Source organism: Rhinatrema bivittatum, chromosome 4 (assembly GCF_901001135.1).
Source record: "Rhinatrema bivittatum chromosome 4, aRhiBiv1.1, whole genome shotgun sequence".
In the NCBI taxonomy this organism is placed as follows: Eukaryota; Metazoa; Chordata; class Amphibia; order Gymnophiona; family Rhinatrematidae; genus Rhinatrema; species Rhinatrema bivittatum.
In genome coordinates, this window is record NC_042618.1 from 108,134,905 (window position 1) to 108,150,938 (window position 16,034).

Below are 16,034 nucleotides of genomic sequence, written 5' to 3' on the forward strand. Positions count from 1 at the left end.
CCTTGTGACCTTAAATCAAAGGAGTGTTGTTTTAATCACTAGGGCAAAACTGTATTTAAGGCTAACCAATTGAATATCTAATCAAGACAGTCTCTCAGGCTTAGGAGCTGACTTCCTTATGCGCATAAGAAATAAAGGCTTTTGATTATGAGAAATACACTGTCTCTGTTGTCCTTTGGTAAACTTTTTTCATTACAGATGATGCATTGTTCCGGGAATCAAAGAAGGGAGGGCTGGGCTGACCTGAAGCAGGACAGTACAGCCCGAGAAGCCCTTCTCTCAATTCGAACGGAATACAGGACACAGGATCCCTGAAGGTATTTTTTATCTTTTTCTCTTTGATTTTGTGCAGTCCCATTTGTATTGCACTAACATTGAGACCTTTAAGGGAAATGTGCTTACTCAATTGTTTTTGCACTATTATAAAGAGACTTGTGTGTTCCTATGAATAACAAAGCGTTCAGCATTACAAGATACCTGACATAGCGGGCAGCTTAAACACAGGGCGCAAGGCTCCAGGAAAAGCCGGCAGCTTAAAAACAGGGCTCAAGGCTCCAGGGAAAGCCTGCAGCTTAAATACAGGGCGCTAGGCTCCTGGGAAAAATACCAGGCCTGGTGAAATATAGGGAGGTGAAATCCCTGGATATAAGCCTCAGGTAAATAGACTGGGACAGTCTAGGCGGACCAAAATCAGGGAGACGAATTCTCTGGGAAAGTCTAGAACTGGGATACAGGGAGATGAATTCCCTGGGAATATAGCCTAGGAAAAGGCTAGGATAAGTATGGGAAGTGCACCCCTGCTTATGGTATAAAAAAAAACAAAAAACAGTAAGCTATTGAGTTTGTAAACAATAAACTTAAAAGACTTTACAGCAGACATAGGAGATATATTGCATTTTGTATTGAATGCACCTAGTTTGGCTCTTGTTGATTTAAGTTATGAGATTGATTTATGGGTCTGAAGGATGGGCAGCAGCTAGTTCTGCAAACGACCATTCTATCTAAACTGGACTACTGCAATTCCCTTCTTTTAGGCCTCCCATCATCAACTATTAAACCCTTGCAAATACTGCAGAACTCAATGGTGAGAATCATAACCAACACCCGCAAAAGGGACCACTTCACCCCCTTTCTAAAGGATCTGCACTTGCTTCCCATCCCTTTCCGCGTTCAATACAAAACTCTCACCATCCTACACAACACGCTTTACAAAGACAACCCTCCCTGGTTCGAAGAACTGCCACATTTCCGATCCTCTAACCGCCCCACCAGAACCTCCCTTGCAGGCTCCCTTCACACCCCATCCCTCAAAACTGCACACCTTAACCTCACTAGAGAAAGAGCCTTCTCCATTGCTGGCCCCTCCCTCTGGAACTCCCTTCCCACTGATCTCTGTCTAGAACCATCCTTACGCAACTTTAACAAAAGCATCAAGACATGGCTTTTCAAACAGGCCTACCCAGATACTAACCAAACCTAGACAAGGCCCACCCTGCCTCGCAGAACTCACCTTACAATATATTTATCAGGCCGATATATACTGTTAGCCTGTCGTTGGACGCGCGTTTTCCCTTACCCCTTATTCAGTAAGGGGCGGAAAACGCGCGTCCAACCCGCCGAACCTAATAGCGCCCTCAACATGCAAACGCATGTTGATGACCCTATTAGGTATGCGTGCGCGATTCAGAAAGTAAAATGTGCAGCCAAGCCGCACATTTTACTTTCAGAAATTAGCGCCTACCCAAAGGTAGGCGCTAATTTCTTCCAGCACCGGGAAAGTGCACAGAAAAGCAGTAAAAACTACTTTTCTGTGAACCCTCCGACTTAATATCATGGCGATATTAAGTCGGAGGTCCCGAAGAGTAAAAAAATTTGAATTTGGCCCGCGGCTGTCGGGCCGAAAACCGGATGCTCAATTTTGCTGGCGTCCAGTTTCCAGCCCGTGGCTGTCAGCAGGCTCAAGCACAGACGCCGGCAAAATTGAGCGTCTGCTGTCAAACCTGCTGACAGCCGCCGCTCCTGTCAAAAAGGAGGCGCTAGGGACTCCCACATCAGATTATAAAAGAACATATAATGTCATGCTATGGATTAACTTGTGTGCCAGTCTCCTAAAATTTTCAACAGAAAAGACTTTAATTTGGACACCAACATAGTGGCTCCAGTTGTTTTATTGGGCACATCCAGCCTACACTGATTCATGCAAACATGACCCCCCCCGGGACAAGAACAGGAACACGAGGTATCAGCCCTAGCATTCAGGGCCTTGGGAGTAATCTCCCCCTCCACTCATCCAAGGATGCAGGCCTTGGAAATAAGAGTCATTGTTCAAGCTAGCCTGGGAAGGAACCAGCCCCAAAGAGTTATGAAAATAATTTTATGGCCTCGTAAGGTAGCAATCCGCACCCAGGGATGGGATGACAAACAATAGACAGAGACATAAAATGTAAAAAAAAACAAACTTAAATTTGATGGAAACAGTAGCCAGTCAGCTGATTTAAATTGTCATATGTGAATTCAGAGCATCAACATCAATAATAAATGGTACATTTAATAACTGAAGTAGACAATGTCTAAAAATGTGTAGACCAGTGTATTCTTCAATTAGGTCCTGAATGAAGTGAGATTCTCTGTTTACAAAAGGAGAGGAGAGAGGGGGCAATATGGTAACGACATTCAAATATCTCAAAAGGTATAAAATAAGACACATAAAAGGAAACCTTTTTCAGTGGAAAGGAAGTTCTACACCAAGACATCAAGATATGAGAGCTCAAACGGGAGGCTGGACTCGGGAGTAACATTAGAAAATATTTATTCACGGAAAGGATTGTAGATGCCTAGAACCACCTACCAGTAGAAACTATGAAGGCAAACACAGTAACAGAATTTAAGAGGGCATGGGATAAGCCCAGAGGATCCTTAGTTGGAGAGAAGGGAAAGGGAAGCCAGAGAGCAACTGTGGTCAGTGGTATAGCAACAGATATAAATGGGGCCTTGTGTGCCATTATCTATGTTTCTGAGCAGCCTACAATCCTTCAAAACAAACATCTCATTATTTTGAGAAAATAAGTGCAGCACCTCAGAAAGAAGAGACTAAATGTGCCTGGGAGCTACAAGTGACTATAAAGAGCATTTGAGCTGCTTAGGTGTTTGTGGAGGAAGATTTGGATCCTATGCCAGGCATCTTCCTGGGCCTTTGCATGCTCCTTCCACTGCCCACCCCACCCAATAGGCATGCCCAGCATCTTGTGAAAGGAAGCATGGCATAGGGGCAGGTAGGGAGGCTCCAAGAGATGTCCAGCTCCAGGATAACAGTAAAACTCTACAGCTCGTCCATGTTTCTGGAGGCGTTCAACAACTTCCTGACAGCAGGGGCCACTTTTCCAGTTTTGGTCATCCAGTCCCGAGAGGAAGAGAAAAGCAGCTGGTGATTTCTCCACTGGGATCCAACAGTCCCTGTGTGCTGGGTCCAGAGGATCGTCCATGAGTTCAGACACATCAGCCACTCCTGGTTCCATGAATTTCATTCTTTCACTACTGAAGTTAAGGCCAGGGAGAGTGAAACCACCACAGCACAGAGCAGCAAAGGAGTTAGCACCACAGCCTGAGATACTGACAGCTGCCTTGATGTCTGGAAGAAATGTGGCCATAGAGAGGGCCAAATCTGCTCCTTTGGAGATGCCCAGACTGCCAATCCCAGAAAGTCTCACCTGAAAGGAAATGAAGAAGAAGACTGATTTAAATCTAGTAGATTTAGCTCTAACTCAATAAAAATCCATCATATCTAAAACAGGGGTTACAGTAAGTTACCTTCTAGGTCCCTTCCAATTTACTACACAAACCAAAGCCATCTCCCAAGGAATTCCTTCAGGTTCCAGTCAGTCCTTTTCATGGTTACATATACATTTCCAGCCAGCAATCCCCACCACACTATCAGGCTGATGCAATACCGAGCAATCAGGCTAGCGCACAGGTTAACCCGCAGTTGGACATGTGTCCTTAACCCCTTATGCAATAAAGGGGATTAGCGTGTCCAAACCGCGCATAGCTAATAGTGCTCATCACACCCAATGCGCACATTTTTATCTTCAAAAATTAATGACAGCCCTGGAGCTGGCGTTAAGTCTTGAGGAGCCCCAAAAAAGTTTACAGAAAACAACGTGAAAAAAAAAGTTGTTTTTTTTTAAATGTCTTGCTGTAATATTGAGCGTCCATTTTCCTAACCCATGCACAGCCACTTCTTCTGGGCACCTGATGCCGAGAAGGCACCAGGGACGCACAATTTTCTGTAGTGTCTCCCTTTTAACGCAGTGCTCACTGGCCTACTACATCGCGTGCCCGGGAGAGGTAGATGGGCGCTCGTTAGGAAAGTGGGTGCTCAATCATGAGTGCCTGTTTTTCCTGTGCAAATACTGCATCAGCCTGTATGATGGCCATAGCACTGGTACTTCACCAGTAGAACAGATTACAGTCAACATTAATAGAATGACAGATGTTGTATCAGTGTACCGTAGTGACCAATTAACATCCTAAAGCAACATGCAGTAGTCTGTTACTTAGGACATTAAAATGGATTCAGTCATTACTCTCACAGGGAACAATAATGTTTGGCTGTGTTGAATGGCATTGTGTCCCATCAACTGTATCAGAAAGCATTATGCCAATTTTTCAATTAACACATATTGCTACTGTCCGCATGGAAACTGATTCGAGCAGAATCCACAAGCCAAACTCTGAAGAAAGCCAGACACTTCTGAGAATTCTTACAGGTTACTAACAAATACGATCAGGGCCTTTCACAGCAACATCAATATGCTCCAAGTTCATTTACTTCACCATTTGTTTTCCCAAAAATTTCTGATTCTGTGAGATTAAAGCTTCTCAGATACTTGAAGGAAAGAGCCATACAGCTGCCTTTATAATGCAAACAAATCTATGCAAAGCAATAAATATCCTCTGGAAAGAGTCAAATATCACCTAAATATCTTAAGGTCAATATTCAAAGCGCATTCAGCATTATTTTTTCACCTAAGTGTAGCTTACGCAGTTAAGTAGTGGCCACTGAATATGTGCCTATGTTCAGCAGCTGCTGCTTAGCTGCATAGTCACTGATACAGGTAAGAAGTTAGCTGCATAAGTTGCAGACGTGTAGTAGGTGGATTGGGGTGGAGCAAATTAGCTATATAACTTATGTGGATAACTAGCAATATTCAGTCTTAGCTGTACAAGCTAACTGGTTAAGCTAGATATGCCATAGAGCAGGTTTAAACTTAGCTGGTTATAACTTATATGGCTAAGCGCGTTAATTAAACGGCCAATTTTGAATATTGACCTTTTTTTTTCAGCATGAGAAAAATGCAACAGGTTGAATAGTTTCAGGTGTATGACCATCTACTAGACTCAGAAACTTAAACAGAACTATGTTATGTTTAAAATACTTCAGGACAGTGCCCTGGAACTTCCTCTTGGTTTTCCTAATGGGTTGTCAATCTTATGACACTCTGGAAATTCTTTTCTGACCCATATGTTGCAAACCACCGGATTAGTGCTCCCCTGAACTAGATCACTGACAAAAATACATAAATAAATAAATCACTTACACACTAAACATTCCCCTCATAAGATCAATGGCCCCCAAGAAGCCAATGAACATACTTTCACTCCACTCCATCTCCTTTGTTACTCAATAAAACAGAATGTAAAGCTAACCTAGTGAATCCTATTCTCTTTAGTCAGAAACACAACACCTTTGTCTAAAGCTCACAAGCTGCCCAACAGACTTGGATGGCAACAGAAAATAAATTTCAGTCATACCAACTGCTGTGTCTGCAAAAACTCCACAGCTTCCCGGAAATAGTCCAGCTGCAATTCTTCAAGGCCTACTGGGAGATCATCAAAGCCAAAATAAGCCAGAGCCAGCATCACAAATCCTTTGTTAGCCAGAAGGCTTGCTCTGTATTCAAACAGACCCCCAGAAGTCCCATACAAGTCAATAACGCCAGGAAAAGGACCAGGTCCTAAGGGAAGGAAAATGGAAAATAAATATAACGTTAGCATCACCTCACAAATGGATTAAAAACATGAAGAATCCTTCAAATTCCCACCCCAGAATGCTTTTGCACGCACCATTTCCTGTGGGTAATCCTGCTCAGTCTGGGACTTCTGCATAGCCAAAGCTTCTGAACTATTCACTGCAGGGATTTTTACCCAATATGGATGGGATCTCCCCAGCTTCCTTTCACTTTTAAATCCCATACATCATATACTTACAATGGGGGCCGATGTAATAAGCTGCACTCAGCCCACCACAGGTTTTTACTTGTATTTTAGTGTTGGGGGGTTTTTGGCGCTAATTTTGCCCTAGTATGTAAAAAAGCTTTAGTGCTGAAAAAAAAAAACCATTCTAAAAAAACCCACGGCAAGTTTAGTGCGTGCATGTAAATTGCAGAGTAATAGCCCAATTAGGTATTATCCTGCAATGCAAGGAGGCACGCTAGTTGCCTAGCGCGTCTCCTACTACCAAGGGAAATTTAATGCCTGCTCAAAGGCAGGCATTAAACTTCCTGCGGCTGGCCTGGCAATTCTTTCCTCCCTGCTCTCCCTGAGGGGGTTTGGCATGCCCATCCCAGGCCCTTTTTGCTCTCCTTATTTTCCTCAGGGAAGCAAGAAGCGCCTGGAAGGAAGGCGCACCTGGACCTGCCGTCCAACAGGCATTCTAAAGTTAGCACAAGGGAGAGAGGACCCCAGGGTCAGCCCTGGACTGCCTGATCCGCTAGGCCAGACATTAGGGAGGGTATTCAGCATGCTGGAGTGGGAGATTCAAAAAAATAAAAAGTTAAAACACTTATTAGCATGCAAATACAACAGGAGGAAAAAAAAAAGTATGCTTTTTCAGTTTAGTGCACATTTCTACTCCTACTCTATAGGAAAACTGGTTCTTACCTGCTAATTTTCGTTCCTGATGTACCACAGATCAGTCCAAACTCCTGGGTTTTGGCTCCCCACCAGCAGATGGAGACAGAGAAGTTTTGACTGACTCTGCCCTATACCCTCTCTCTCTCTCCCCCCAGTGGCCCTGATAGCTAGGCTGGCTCTCCGGGAACTTCAAAACAACTGAAACCAGCATGGGCAAACAAGCTATCGCACGGCTTAACGCTACTGAAAAAGGTGCGATACAGCTTCGCAAAACAGCAAACCCAGCCCACTCCCGCCCCTAACTCCTCCTTGTTTTCTGATTTGCATCACACCATACGTTATGGTGTTATCGCATGCGTTAATGGCGCTTTTTGCATGCAAAAAGGCCTTAGCACATTTTGATAAATGACCCTATGAGTTTGCCCTTTGGTTCAACGAGTCATAGGAATCTCCAGGAATAACCCAAAATAACAAAAGGGCGACCCAAAAATGAGTGTTGAACAAAAAGGGCAATCTAAGAATGAGAATTGACCAAAAGGGCACGCTAAGGAAAGTAAATCTTTTATATGCATAAGAAATTTAAAAACGTATAACATGGGTCTCGAGGACCTAAGATTACATATGACCCAATATATACGTATGAGAGCAAGCAATCAGTTTCGCACGCACGAATGTTAAGTTGGTCCATGATACTGCATCTTACTGTCTTCTTAATAACCAATATTAGTTCTTTCATGAATGCTTGAACTTTGTATTTGATACTGTCTGCATTCAGATATTTGACTCTATTGGTTTTGGTGATGAACCTTTCTCATACCACAATCTATTACCGCAGAACAGAACTTTACAACCTGTCTGTGGAGAGTGTATTAAAGCACAGACACCCCCCCCACCCCCCCCCCCCCCCCCCCCCCCCCCCCCCCCCCCCCCCCGCAAACAGGTTGCTTGTTGTCAAGCTAAAACAGGAAAATTAGTTTCTTACCTGATAATTTTCGTTCCTGTAGTACCAAGGATCAGTCCAGACTGCTGGGTTATGCCTCCCCTCAGAGAAAAGCTGAAAAGCACCCCCTAGATATACCAGTGTGCCACCTGCGATCCCTCAGTATATTTGATATCAAAGCAGAAAGAAACCAACCCTCTTTAGTCCCACGACTGACTAGATCAAGTAGCAATGGCCAGCAAGAACTGGAACAAACTTGTCAACTTATAAACTGAACTAGAAAGAACTCAGAAACAACTTACCATTTCATCTGCAGCAACAGTAGACTATTGAAAAGAAACTCGAGCGGGCTCTCCGAAGATATAAACGTGGGCGGGCATCTGGACTGATCCTTGGTACTACAGGAACGAAAATTATCAGGTAAGAAACTAATTTTCCTTTCTCTGTACGTACCAGGATCAGTCCAGACTGCTGGGATGTACCCGAGCCGCCTCAAACTGGGTGGGACCCGGAGAGTCCCGCTCGAATCACGCTGCTCCCAAAGGACTCAGCCGATGGACCACGAACATCCAATCGATAATGCCTAGCAAATGTATGCAAGGATTTCCAAGTGGCCGCCCTGCAAATCTCCTGGCAAGACACCAATTGGCTCTCCGCCCATGAAGCAGCCTGAGAACGCAGAGAATGAGCCTTCAGTCCATCGGGCACTGACTTACAACAACCGATGTACGTAGACGTGATAGCGGTTTTTAACCATCGCGCAATAGTCGTCTTGGAGGCCTGAAGGCCCTTCTTTGGACCATTCCACAACACAAACAAGTGATCTGATCTCCGAAACTCATTAGTCACCTCCAAATACCTCAGGAGAATACGACGAACATCCAAACGTCTCAAGTCCTGACCTTGGGAAGACTGTAGCTCCTCATCCGAAAAAGATGGCAATTCCACCGTCTGATTAACATGAAAAGACGAGGACACCTTAGGCAAGAATGATGGAACCATGCACAAGGACACACCCGACTCCGAAATACGCAAAAATAGTTCCCTGCACGAAAGAGCCTGCAGCTCTGAAACACGACGCGCTGAAGAAATGGCCACTAGAAAAATTGTTTTGAGAGTCAAATCCTTCAAGGATGCCCGCCTAACGGGCTCGAAGGGGGCAGCACAAAGACCACGAAGGACCAAATTTAAGCTCCAGGAAGGACAGGGTAACTTTACCGGGGGACGTAAGTTCCGAACACCGCGCAAGAACCGAGCAACATCTGGATGACACGCCAGAGAGACACCATTCACCTGGCCTCTCAGGCACCCCAGAGCCGCCACGTGAACCCGAAGAGAACTGTAGGCCAGACCCTTTTTCAAGCCAGCCTGTAAATAGGTAAGGATATGCCTGATGGACGCCCGTCGCAGCGCCACCTTCAAGTCAACGCACCACGCGTCAAAAACCTTCCACACTCTAGCATACGTAAGAGTAGTTGAGGATCTGCGCGCTCGAAGCAAAGTAGTAATAACCGCCTCGGAATACCCTTTCTTCCTCAACTGCCTCCGCTCATAAGCCAAGCTGCCAGACAAAAGCGATCCGCCCGATCGAAAAATACTGGACCCTGGCGAAAGAGATTCTGAAGGTGACCTAGCCGCAGTGGCCCGTCCACTGCCAGATTTATGAGATCTGTGAACCACGGATGTCTCGGCCACTCCGGAGCCACGAGAATCACCAGACCCCGATGGGACTCTCTGCGCCGTAACACCTTTCCCACCAAGGACCACGGAGGGAACACATAAAGAAGCATGTGAGGAGGCCACGGAAGAACCAGTGCATCTACTCCCTCGGAGCCGTGCTCCTGCCTTCGACTGAAGAATCGCGCTGCCTTGGCGTTCAGCGGAGTTGCCATCAAGTCCACGCATGGCACCCCCCAGCACCGAGCTATAAGAGACATCGCCTCTGTCGACAGCTCCCACTCCCCCGGATCTAGGCACTGTCGACTGAGGTAATCTGCTTGCACATTGTCCACCCCTGCAATATGGGTGGCCGCGATGCGATCCAAATGACGTTCCGCCCAGGCCATCAACACGGACGCTTCGGCCACCAACCGACTCCTTGTTCCTCCTTGACGGTTTATATATGCTACCGCGGTCTAATTGTCTGAGAAGACTCTCATTGCCCGACCGCGTACCATCGGCAGAAGTTGACGCAAGGCCAGACGAACCGCCCTGGTCTCCAGCCGATTGATGGACAATTTGGATTGATGTGGAGACCACGTCCCTTGCACCGCCCGGGTGTGACATACCGCCCCCCAGCCGAAGAGACTGGCATCCGTCGTCAGGACTATCCAAGGCGGAGGTTCTAAGTCCACGCCTTGAAGAAGATGAACCGGGCTCAACCACCAGTGGAGACTGGACTGGGCCGGCTCCAGTAATGGTAACACCATGTCGTAATCCTCGGACCTGTGATCCCAACGAGAGAGAAGGGCTCTTTGCAAAGGCCGCATATGCGCAAAAGCCCACGGTACCATGGCCAGAGTAGAAGCCATATGTCCAATGACCTGCAAATCATTCCAGGCCGTGGGGAACGGGAGATCCAACAGGCTTTGCACCTGTGCCATGAGATTGAGCATCCGCTGGCGAGGCAGGAACACCTTGCCTACCGACGTGTCGAATCGGGCTCCCAAGAACTCCAATTGCTGAGACGGATTCAACTGACTTTTCTTGAAGTTGACTACCCAACCCAGCGCCTGCAGTTGCTGCACCACCAACCGAACTGCTCGCTTGCACGCTGATTCCGACTTCGCCCGGCTGAGCCAATCGTCGAGAAAAGGATGCACCAGTATCCCTTGTCTGCGTAGCGACGCTGCGACAACCACCAGAACCTTGGTGAAGACTCTTGGGGCCGTCGCCAACCCAAACAGAAGGGCACAGAACTGGAAATGGTTCCCTAACACCATGAACCATAGGAATCTCTGGTGACGTTCCTGGATTCCAATATGGAGATATGCCTCGGTTAAGTCCAAAGAAGCCAAAAATTCTCCCTTGTGGACGGCCGCAATAACAGATCGTAGCGTCTCCATCCAAAAACGAGGAACGCGTAAGGCCTTGTTGACCCGCTTCAAATCCAAAATTGGTCTGAACGTGCCTTCCTTCTTGGGCACCACGAAGTAGATGGAATACCGGCCCGTGCAACGTTCGGCTGGCGGAATGGGGATTACCGCCCCCAGCGTCCTCAACCTGTTCAATGTTTGAGCAATCACCCGCTGTTTTTCCAGAGGACCGCACGGTGACACCAGAAAAAGATCCCGGAGGGGACGAGCAAAATCCAACTCGTAACCGTGACTGACCACATCGAGGACCCACTGGTCCGAAGTTATCTTGACCCACTCCTCCCGAAATAGGGCCAATCGACCCCCGATGCACGGAATAGGTCTGCGCACCATCATTGTGTAGTTTTGTTGGAGGCAAAGGTCGGAGAAGATCCTGAACGCTGGGGCCGTCTACCACGAAAGGAAGAATTCCAAGACGCCCTCGATGCTTGCTGCCTCTGCGGAAGGAAGCCACTCCTTCCCATACGGGACCGGCGTTGCCCCCAGAATCGACCTCTGGTATTCCCGAAGGGTCTAGACTGCCGGGGTCTGTCTTCAGGCAACTTATAAACCTTGTTGTCTCCCAAGTCCTTAATAAGCTGATCCAGCTCTTCTCCAAATAACACTTTTCCCTTGAATGGAAAAGAACCCAGGCGCGACTTAGAAGAAGCATCCGCCGCCCAGCGACGGAGCCAAAGCAACCGCCTGGCGGATACTGCCGAAGACATAACGCGAGCCGAAGTCCGCAAAAGATCATATAGGGCATCCGCTGTATAAGCGACTGCAGCCTCAACGCAGTTGGCCTGTTCCGCCTCGCCCGGCGGAAGATCTTGAGATGTCAACAGTTGCTGAATCCAGCGAAGAGTGGCCCGTTGTACCATGCTACTACAGGCCGCGGCCCGGACTCCCAACGCCGCCACCTCAAAAATGCGCTTCAATACGATCTCCAACTTTCTGTCCTGGAGATCCTTCAACGCTACGGGAATGGTGGTATACTTAATTACGGCCGTAACCGCCAAATCCACCGCGGGAGTCCTGAGAAGTTCCAAAGACTTGGACGGCAGAGGGTACAACTTATCCATAGCCCTGCTAACGCGCAAGGAAGCTTCCGGAAGGTCCCACTCCTTAGAGACAATCTGTCGCAGCTTAGGATGAAAAGGAAAGGTCGGCGGGGGGTCTCGAAGCCCCGCCAAAGCCACATCCCCTGTGGAAGAATCCGCTTCCTGGTTTGGAACCGATATCTCCAGTTCCTTTAACACCTGTGGGATCAAGAAACGCAGCTCCTCCATGCCAAACAAACGGCGAATCTGGGGATCATCCCCTTCAACAGTGGTCTGACCTTCCGAGACATCCCCTGCGTCCGCGTCTGGCGATGCCGGAGCAGGATCCAGGAATTCCGGAATGCCCGCGCCCCCCTGAGGCCGTGAGCCGCGAGGTCCCACCTTCCCCTGGTCTGAAGAGGTTCTAAGGACCTTAGGAGGAGAAGGAGCAGCCCCCTCATAGCCCGCTTCTGCTTCCAAGAAAGCTTTGTGCATTAAGAGCACAAATTGTGAAGAAAATGGAACTGGCCTTTTGAGAGCATTCCCTGCGGGTTTGGGAGTGGGGGGGGAGGGGGGTCCAAATCGAGGGAACTTTGCGGGCTTAAGGCAGCCGGGGAGGATGGAGGAGAATCCTCTGCCTCTGACGCTGTTCCCTCTATTGGCTCCGTTTCCAAAATGGCCACCGCCCCCTTTCTCTAAGGGAGGCGGGGCTGCAGAACTCGCCCTGAGCACTCCTCTTCGCCGTGCAGAGGAAACGCTGCGGGCAGCGCTCGGCCCCCAAGAGGGTCCCTCGCCCCCGGGAAGGCAGCGGGAGCAGAGACCCTCTCGGGAGGGTCGCGCCCCCGCCCCCCCGCAGGCCTTACAGGCTGAAGAATGCGGCATCGGGAGCCGATCCGAGGAGCCACGCGGTCAGAGAGCAAAAGCGCGCCAAAAAAAAAAGTAAGTGCTTAACTGCACACACCGCAGCGCGCCGGGTGAGCCATCCAACCCCTCCGGATTCCCTGGGCTGAACCGCGGCAGGCCGGGGCTGTAATGAAAAGCGCACTGCCTGTCCCCAACAGGCCTTAAGTGGCTTCTGCTCGAAACACAATTCTCTGTATTTTTTTTTTTTTTAAACAAGCTCGCGCTGCTAAACAGCCCCCTTCAGAGGAAAAACCTCTGGAAATTTAGTACTGTGGGGGGAGGGTGACCGGCCCACCGGTAATCTCTCCCCCAAGCCCAAAGGGACACTAACACCGGGAAAGTTATAAGAGGGCAAAGCCCTTCCAAGCCTGCCACCTCATGCCTTCTCGCTGCGCATAAAAGCCTAAGAGAAACACCAAACTTTTTTTTTTTTTTCAAAACTGACAAAGGAAAAACAACTAGTTGATCTAGTCAGGTAAGGTATGTGAAACTGAACCTGGAAAACTAATAACCCAAGTAGAGGATCAGGACTGCAGGTTACGCCTCTCAATCTGCTGGAGTCAGAGAAAATACTGAGGGATCGCAGGTGGCACACTGGTATATCTAGGGGGTGCTTTTCAGCTTTTCTCTGACTCCATCTGCTGGAGGGGAGGCATAACCCAGCAGTCTGGACTGATCCTGGTACGTACAGGGAATGTAGGATTTCATTTTTCTGTGTATGTCCATTTTTTTTCTAGTAGTTTTGAAAGGAGAAAAAATAAAGTGTGTCAGGCAGTCTTTTTTCATAGAAAAATCCCAAGAAGTCTCTCAGGCCTTCAGCTATACTCCTTGGATGCCAGGGTTTGTCCCAAGAATAGTGGCATCCGTCTTTGCTCAGGGCCATATATTTTTTAAATAAATTAAAGAATATAAATTAAGATGTCTTGTTATGTTATAAAAAGACAGGTACAATCCAAAGCACTGATAAAATAACACCCAAGTGAAAGCCAAACCATGGAAGCCGTGCCAGTGTTATGATAGGGTATCCTGTTTGCCCATCTTCCTACTTTGCAAACAAAAAGGGATCCTGCTCTTCACTAGAGGACCAGTTTGTTTTAGTTCCCACACGCTGCTGCTCCAATACAAATATAATTATCAATGTCATTTTCATAGGAAGGCTGCATGAAACTTAAAACATTAAAATCTACACCTCACCAGGAGGTAGGAAGAGCGTTGCCCGGATCCTGCCTTCTCGGACCGGGATCCTCCTCGTGCCCTCCCTCAGGAAGCTCCGCTCGTTGGTGGCTTTGGCCAGGAGCCTGTCGGGGGTCCCATGGCCCTCCAACACCTCCAGATCTACCCTGAAGGGGGTCAGCACGTCCCTCTTCACCAGCCGCTTGAAGGGCTGCGTGGGGGCCAGGGCCCAGAGCCAGCCCATAGGCTCCACCCCGGAATAGCTGCCGGCCAGGGCCGGGGAACGACTCAAGTCCAGCTCCCCGCTGCTCTCCGCCCGGTACTGGGCGCTGGACTGGAAGAGGTTCCCGGTCTCATCGGTCAGGGAAGCCCGGAGGGTGACCTCCTGCAGCGGAGCCAGGCCGGAAACCTTCACCCGAACCGGGGCGTCAAACAAGCACTGGGGGGAAGGGGAGATGCAGACGGAGGCCGCTGCCGCCATGGAAGCGCCACGCCGACTCCTGGAAGGGATTAAAACCCCCACCCACAGGTTGTTACCCCGCGTACAAACAGCCTGGCGGTGAAGGTCCCTCACAGATGTCTTAGGACAGAGTCCACTCACTCCAGTGAGCCAACCTGCCCCAGCTGATCCACGCTTCCGCGAGAAAGAGCACCTGGGAGTTGTAGTTCTGCGCCGTACATGGGCTCTGGGAAGAAGTGCACAGGCTGAAAGGATTGGAAACGTTTGCTGTTTTTAGATGAAAACTAGAGGCGGCAGCAGCGGTTAAATACCGGGGAGAGGCTTTGGTTGTCACCCCCTGCTAATATGTTTAAAAATTGCTAAATCGAGCACTGATGGGTGAAGGACATCTGCGTCTGGGGCTAGAGAATCGATGGAATAGGAGAGAGAGCGCTCATACCTAGGCTTGGCCCCATCCCCTTATACATATCACGCCCGACCCTAGCCCTAGACCCCTTCCCTCTCCCCCTTGCCGTAGTTCCACTTCCTTTGTCTACAAATCAAGCCCTGATTAAATATAAGGAGTTCCATGGAGAACTAATGGAACCTACATTGTAGAACGCATAACTGCAGGTGTTTGTGGATCCCAAAATGTAAGCCTGTCACAATTGTCTTGGCCTCCCTGACATATCCTGAAAATCTGATGTGAATAGGCCAGCCAAACACAAAAATTATTAAGGACACACAGAGGAATCTCATAAGTCTTTTTCCCCTTTGAAAGGCAGGATAAAAACAACTTCCTTTGCATTCTGACAGGTCAGTCCCCATCAGTGAATTATGTACCTGTGGCAGCAGATAGAGAGGGAGCAAAAACTGATGTAACAGATATGTAGTCTGGTTTTAATTTTTGAAGGAATTTGTTTGCATTAATTTTTAAACCAATTATCATTGTGTCCAACATATCTGTATTTTGTCCTTTTGATTTTAGAACTCTGGTCTGGGTATGTTATTATTCCATTATTTTATTATGTTTTTATAATGTTTTTTAGCACATCATACGTACGTATGTATAGACAATTTGTATGAAACACCACAAATAGTGAACCACCGTCATCAGATATTGTGCTTTGACAGGGAGAAAGTGTTCTTCACATCGTTTTTAGTAGTGCCTTTTTATTTTATAATCTTTACTTTGTTTCATATTTTTTCATTTTTTCCTGTTTGAATTGGTTTTTTACATTATATACAGGTACCATTTTTTGTTATGAGAGAATAATTCATTAGGGTATACATATTTATTTGCTATTTGTATCAACCAATGGGAGGTTAAGTTTGCTGACACTTATTTTTCATACTAATAGCTCAAGAATAAACATCAAGCTGGTTTCTAAAGTACATGTTCACAACAAGGTGACCACCTTGCATATTACAATCATAGGTAAATTCTGTTTCATATTCCTTTTATCACCTATCTTTTTGTTCAATATTTATGGGTGTTTTCCTTCTGTTAATGATTTATATTATTTAATATGATTTAATTGATTGTTTACAAG

At 47.5% G+C, this 16,034-nt stretch overlaps 1 protein-coding gene across 2 annotated transcripts; it reads right to left on the bottom strand.

Annotated features, from left to right (window-relative positions):
• Window positions 1–2,357: 2,357 nt before the first annotated feature.
• LOC115090048 (acyl-coenzyme A thioesterase 1-like) lies at window positions 2,358–14,895 on the bottom strand. 2 transcript variants are annotated; one of them, XM_029598644.1, is made up of 3 exons: window positions 14,696–14,895; window positions 5,812–6,014; window positions 2,358–3,707 (listed from the first exon to the last, which is right to left on the bottom strand). In XM_029598644.1, the coding sequence occupies exons 1-3, from the start codon at window positions 14,721–14,723 to the stop codon at window positions 3,108–3,110; spliced, it is 831 nt and encodes a 276-aa protein (XP_029454504.1). In that variant the 5' UTR covers window positions 14,724–14,895; the 3' UTR covers window positions 2,358–3,107. The 2 variants fall into 2 exon arrangements, with proteins under 2 accessions (XP_029454504.1, XP_029454503.1); XM_029598643.1 differs by having other exon boundaries at window positions 14,064–14,893.
• Window positions 14,896–16,034: the final 1,139 nt, after the last annotated feature.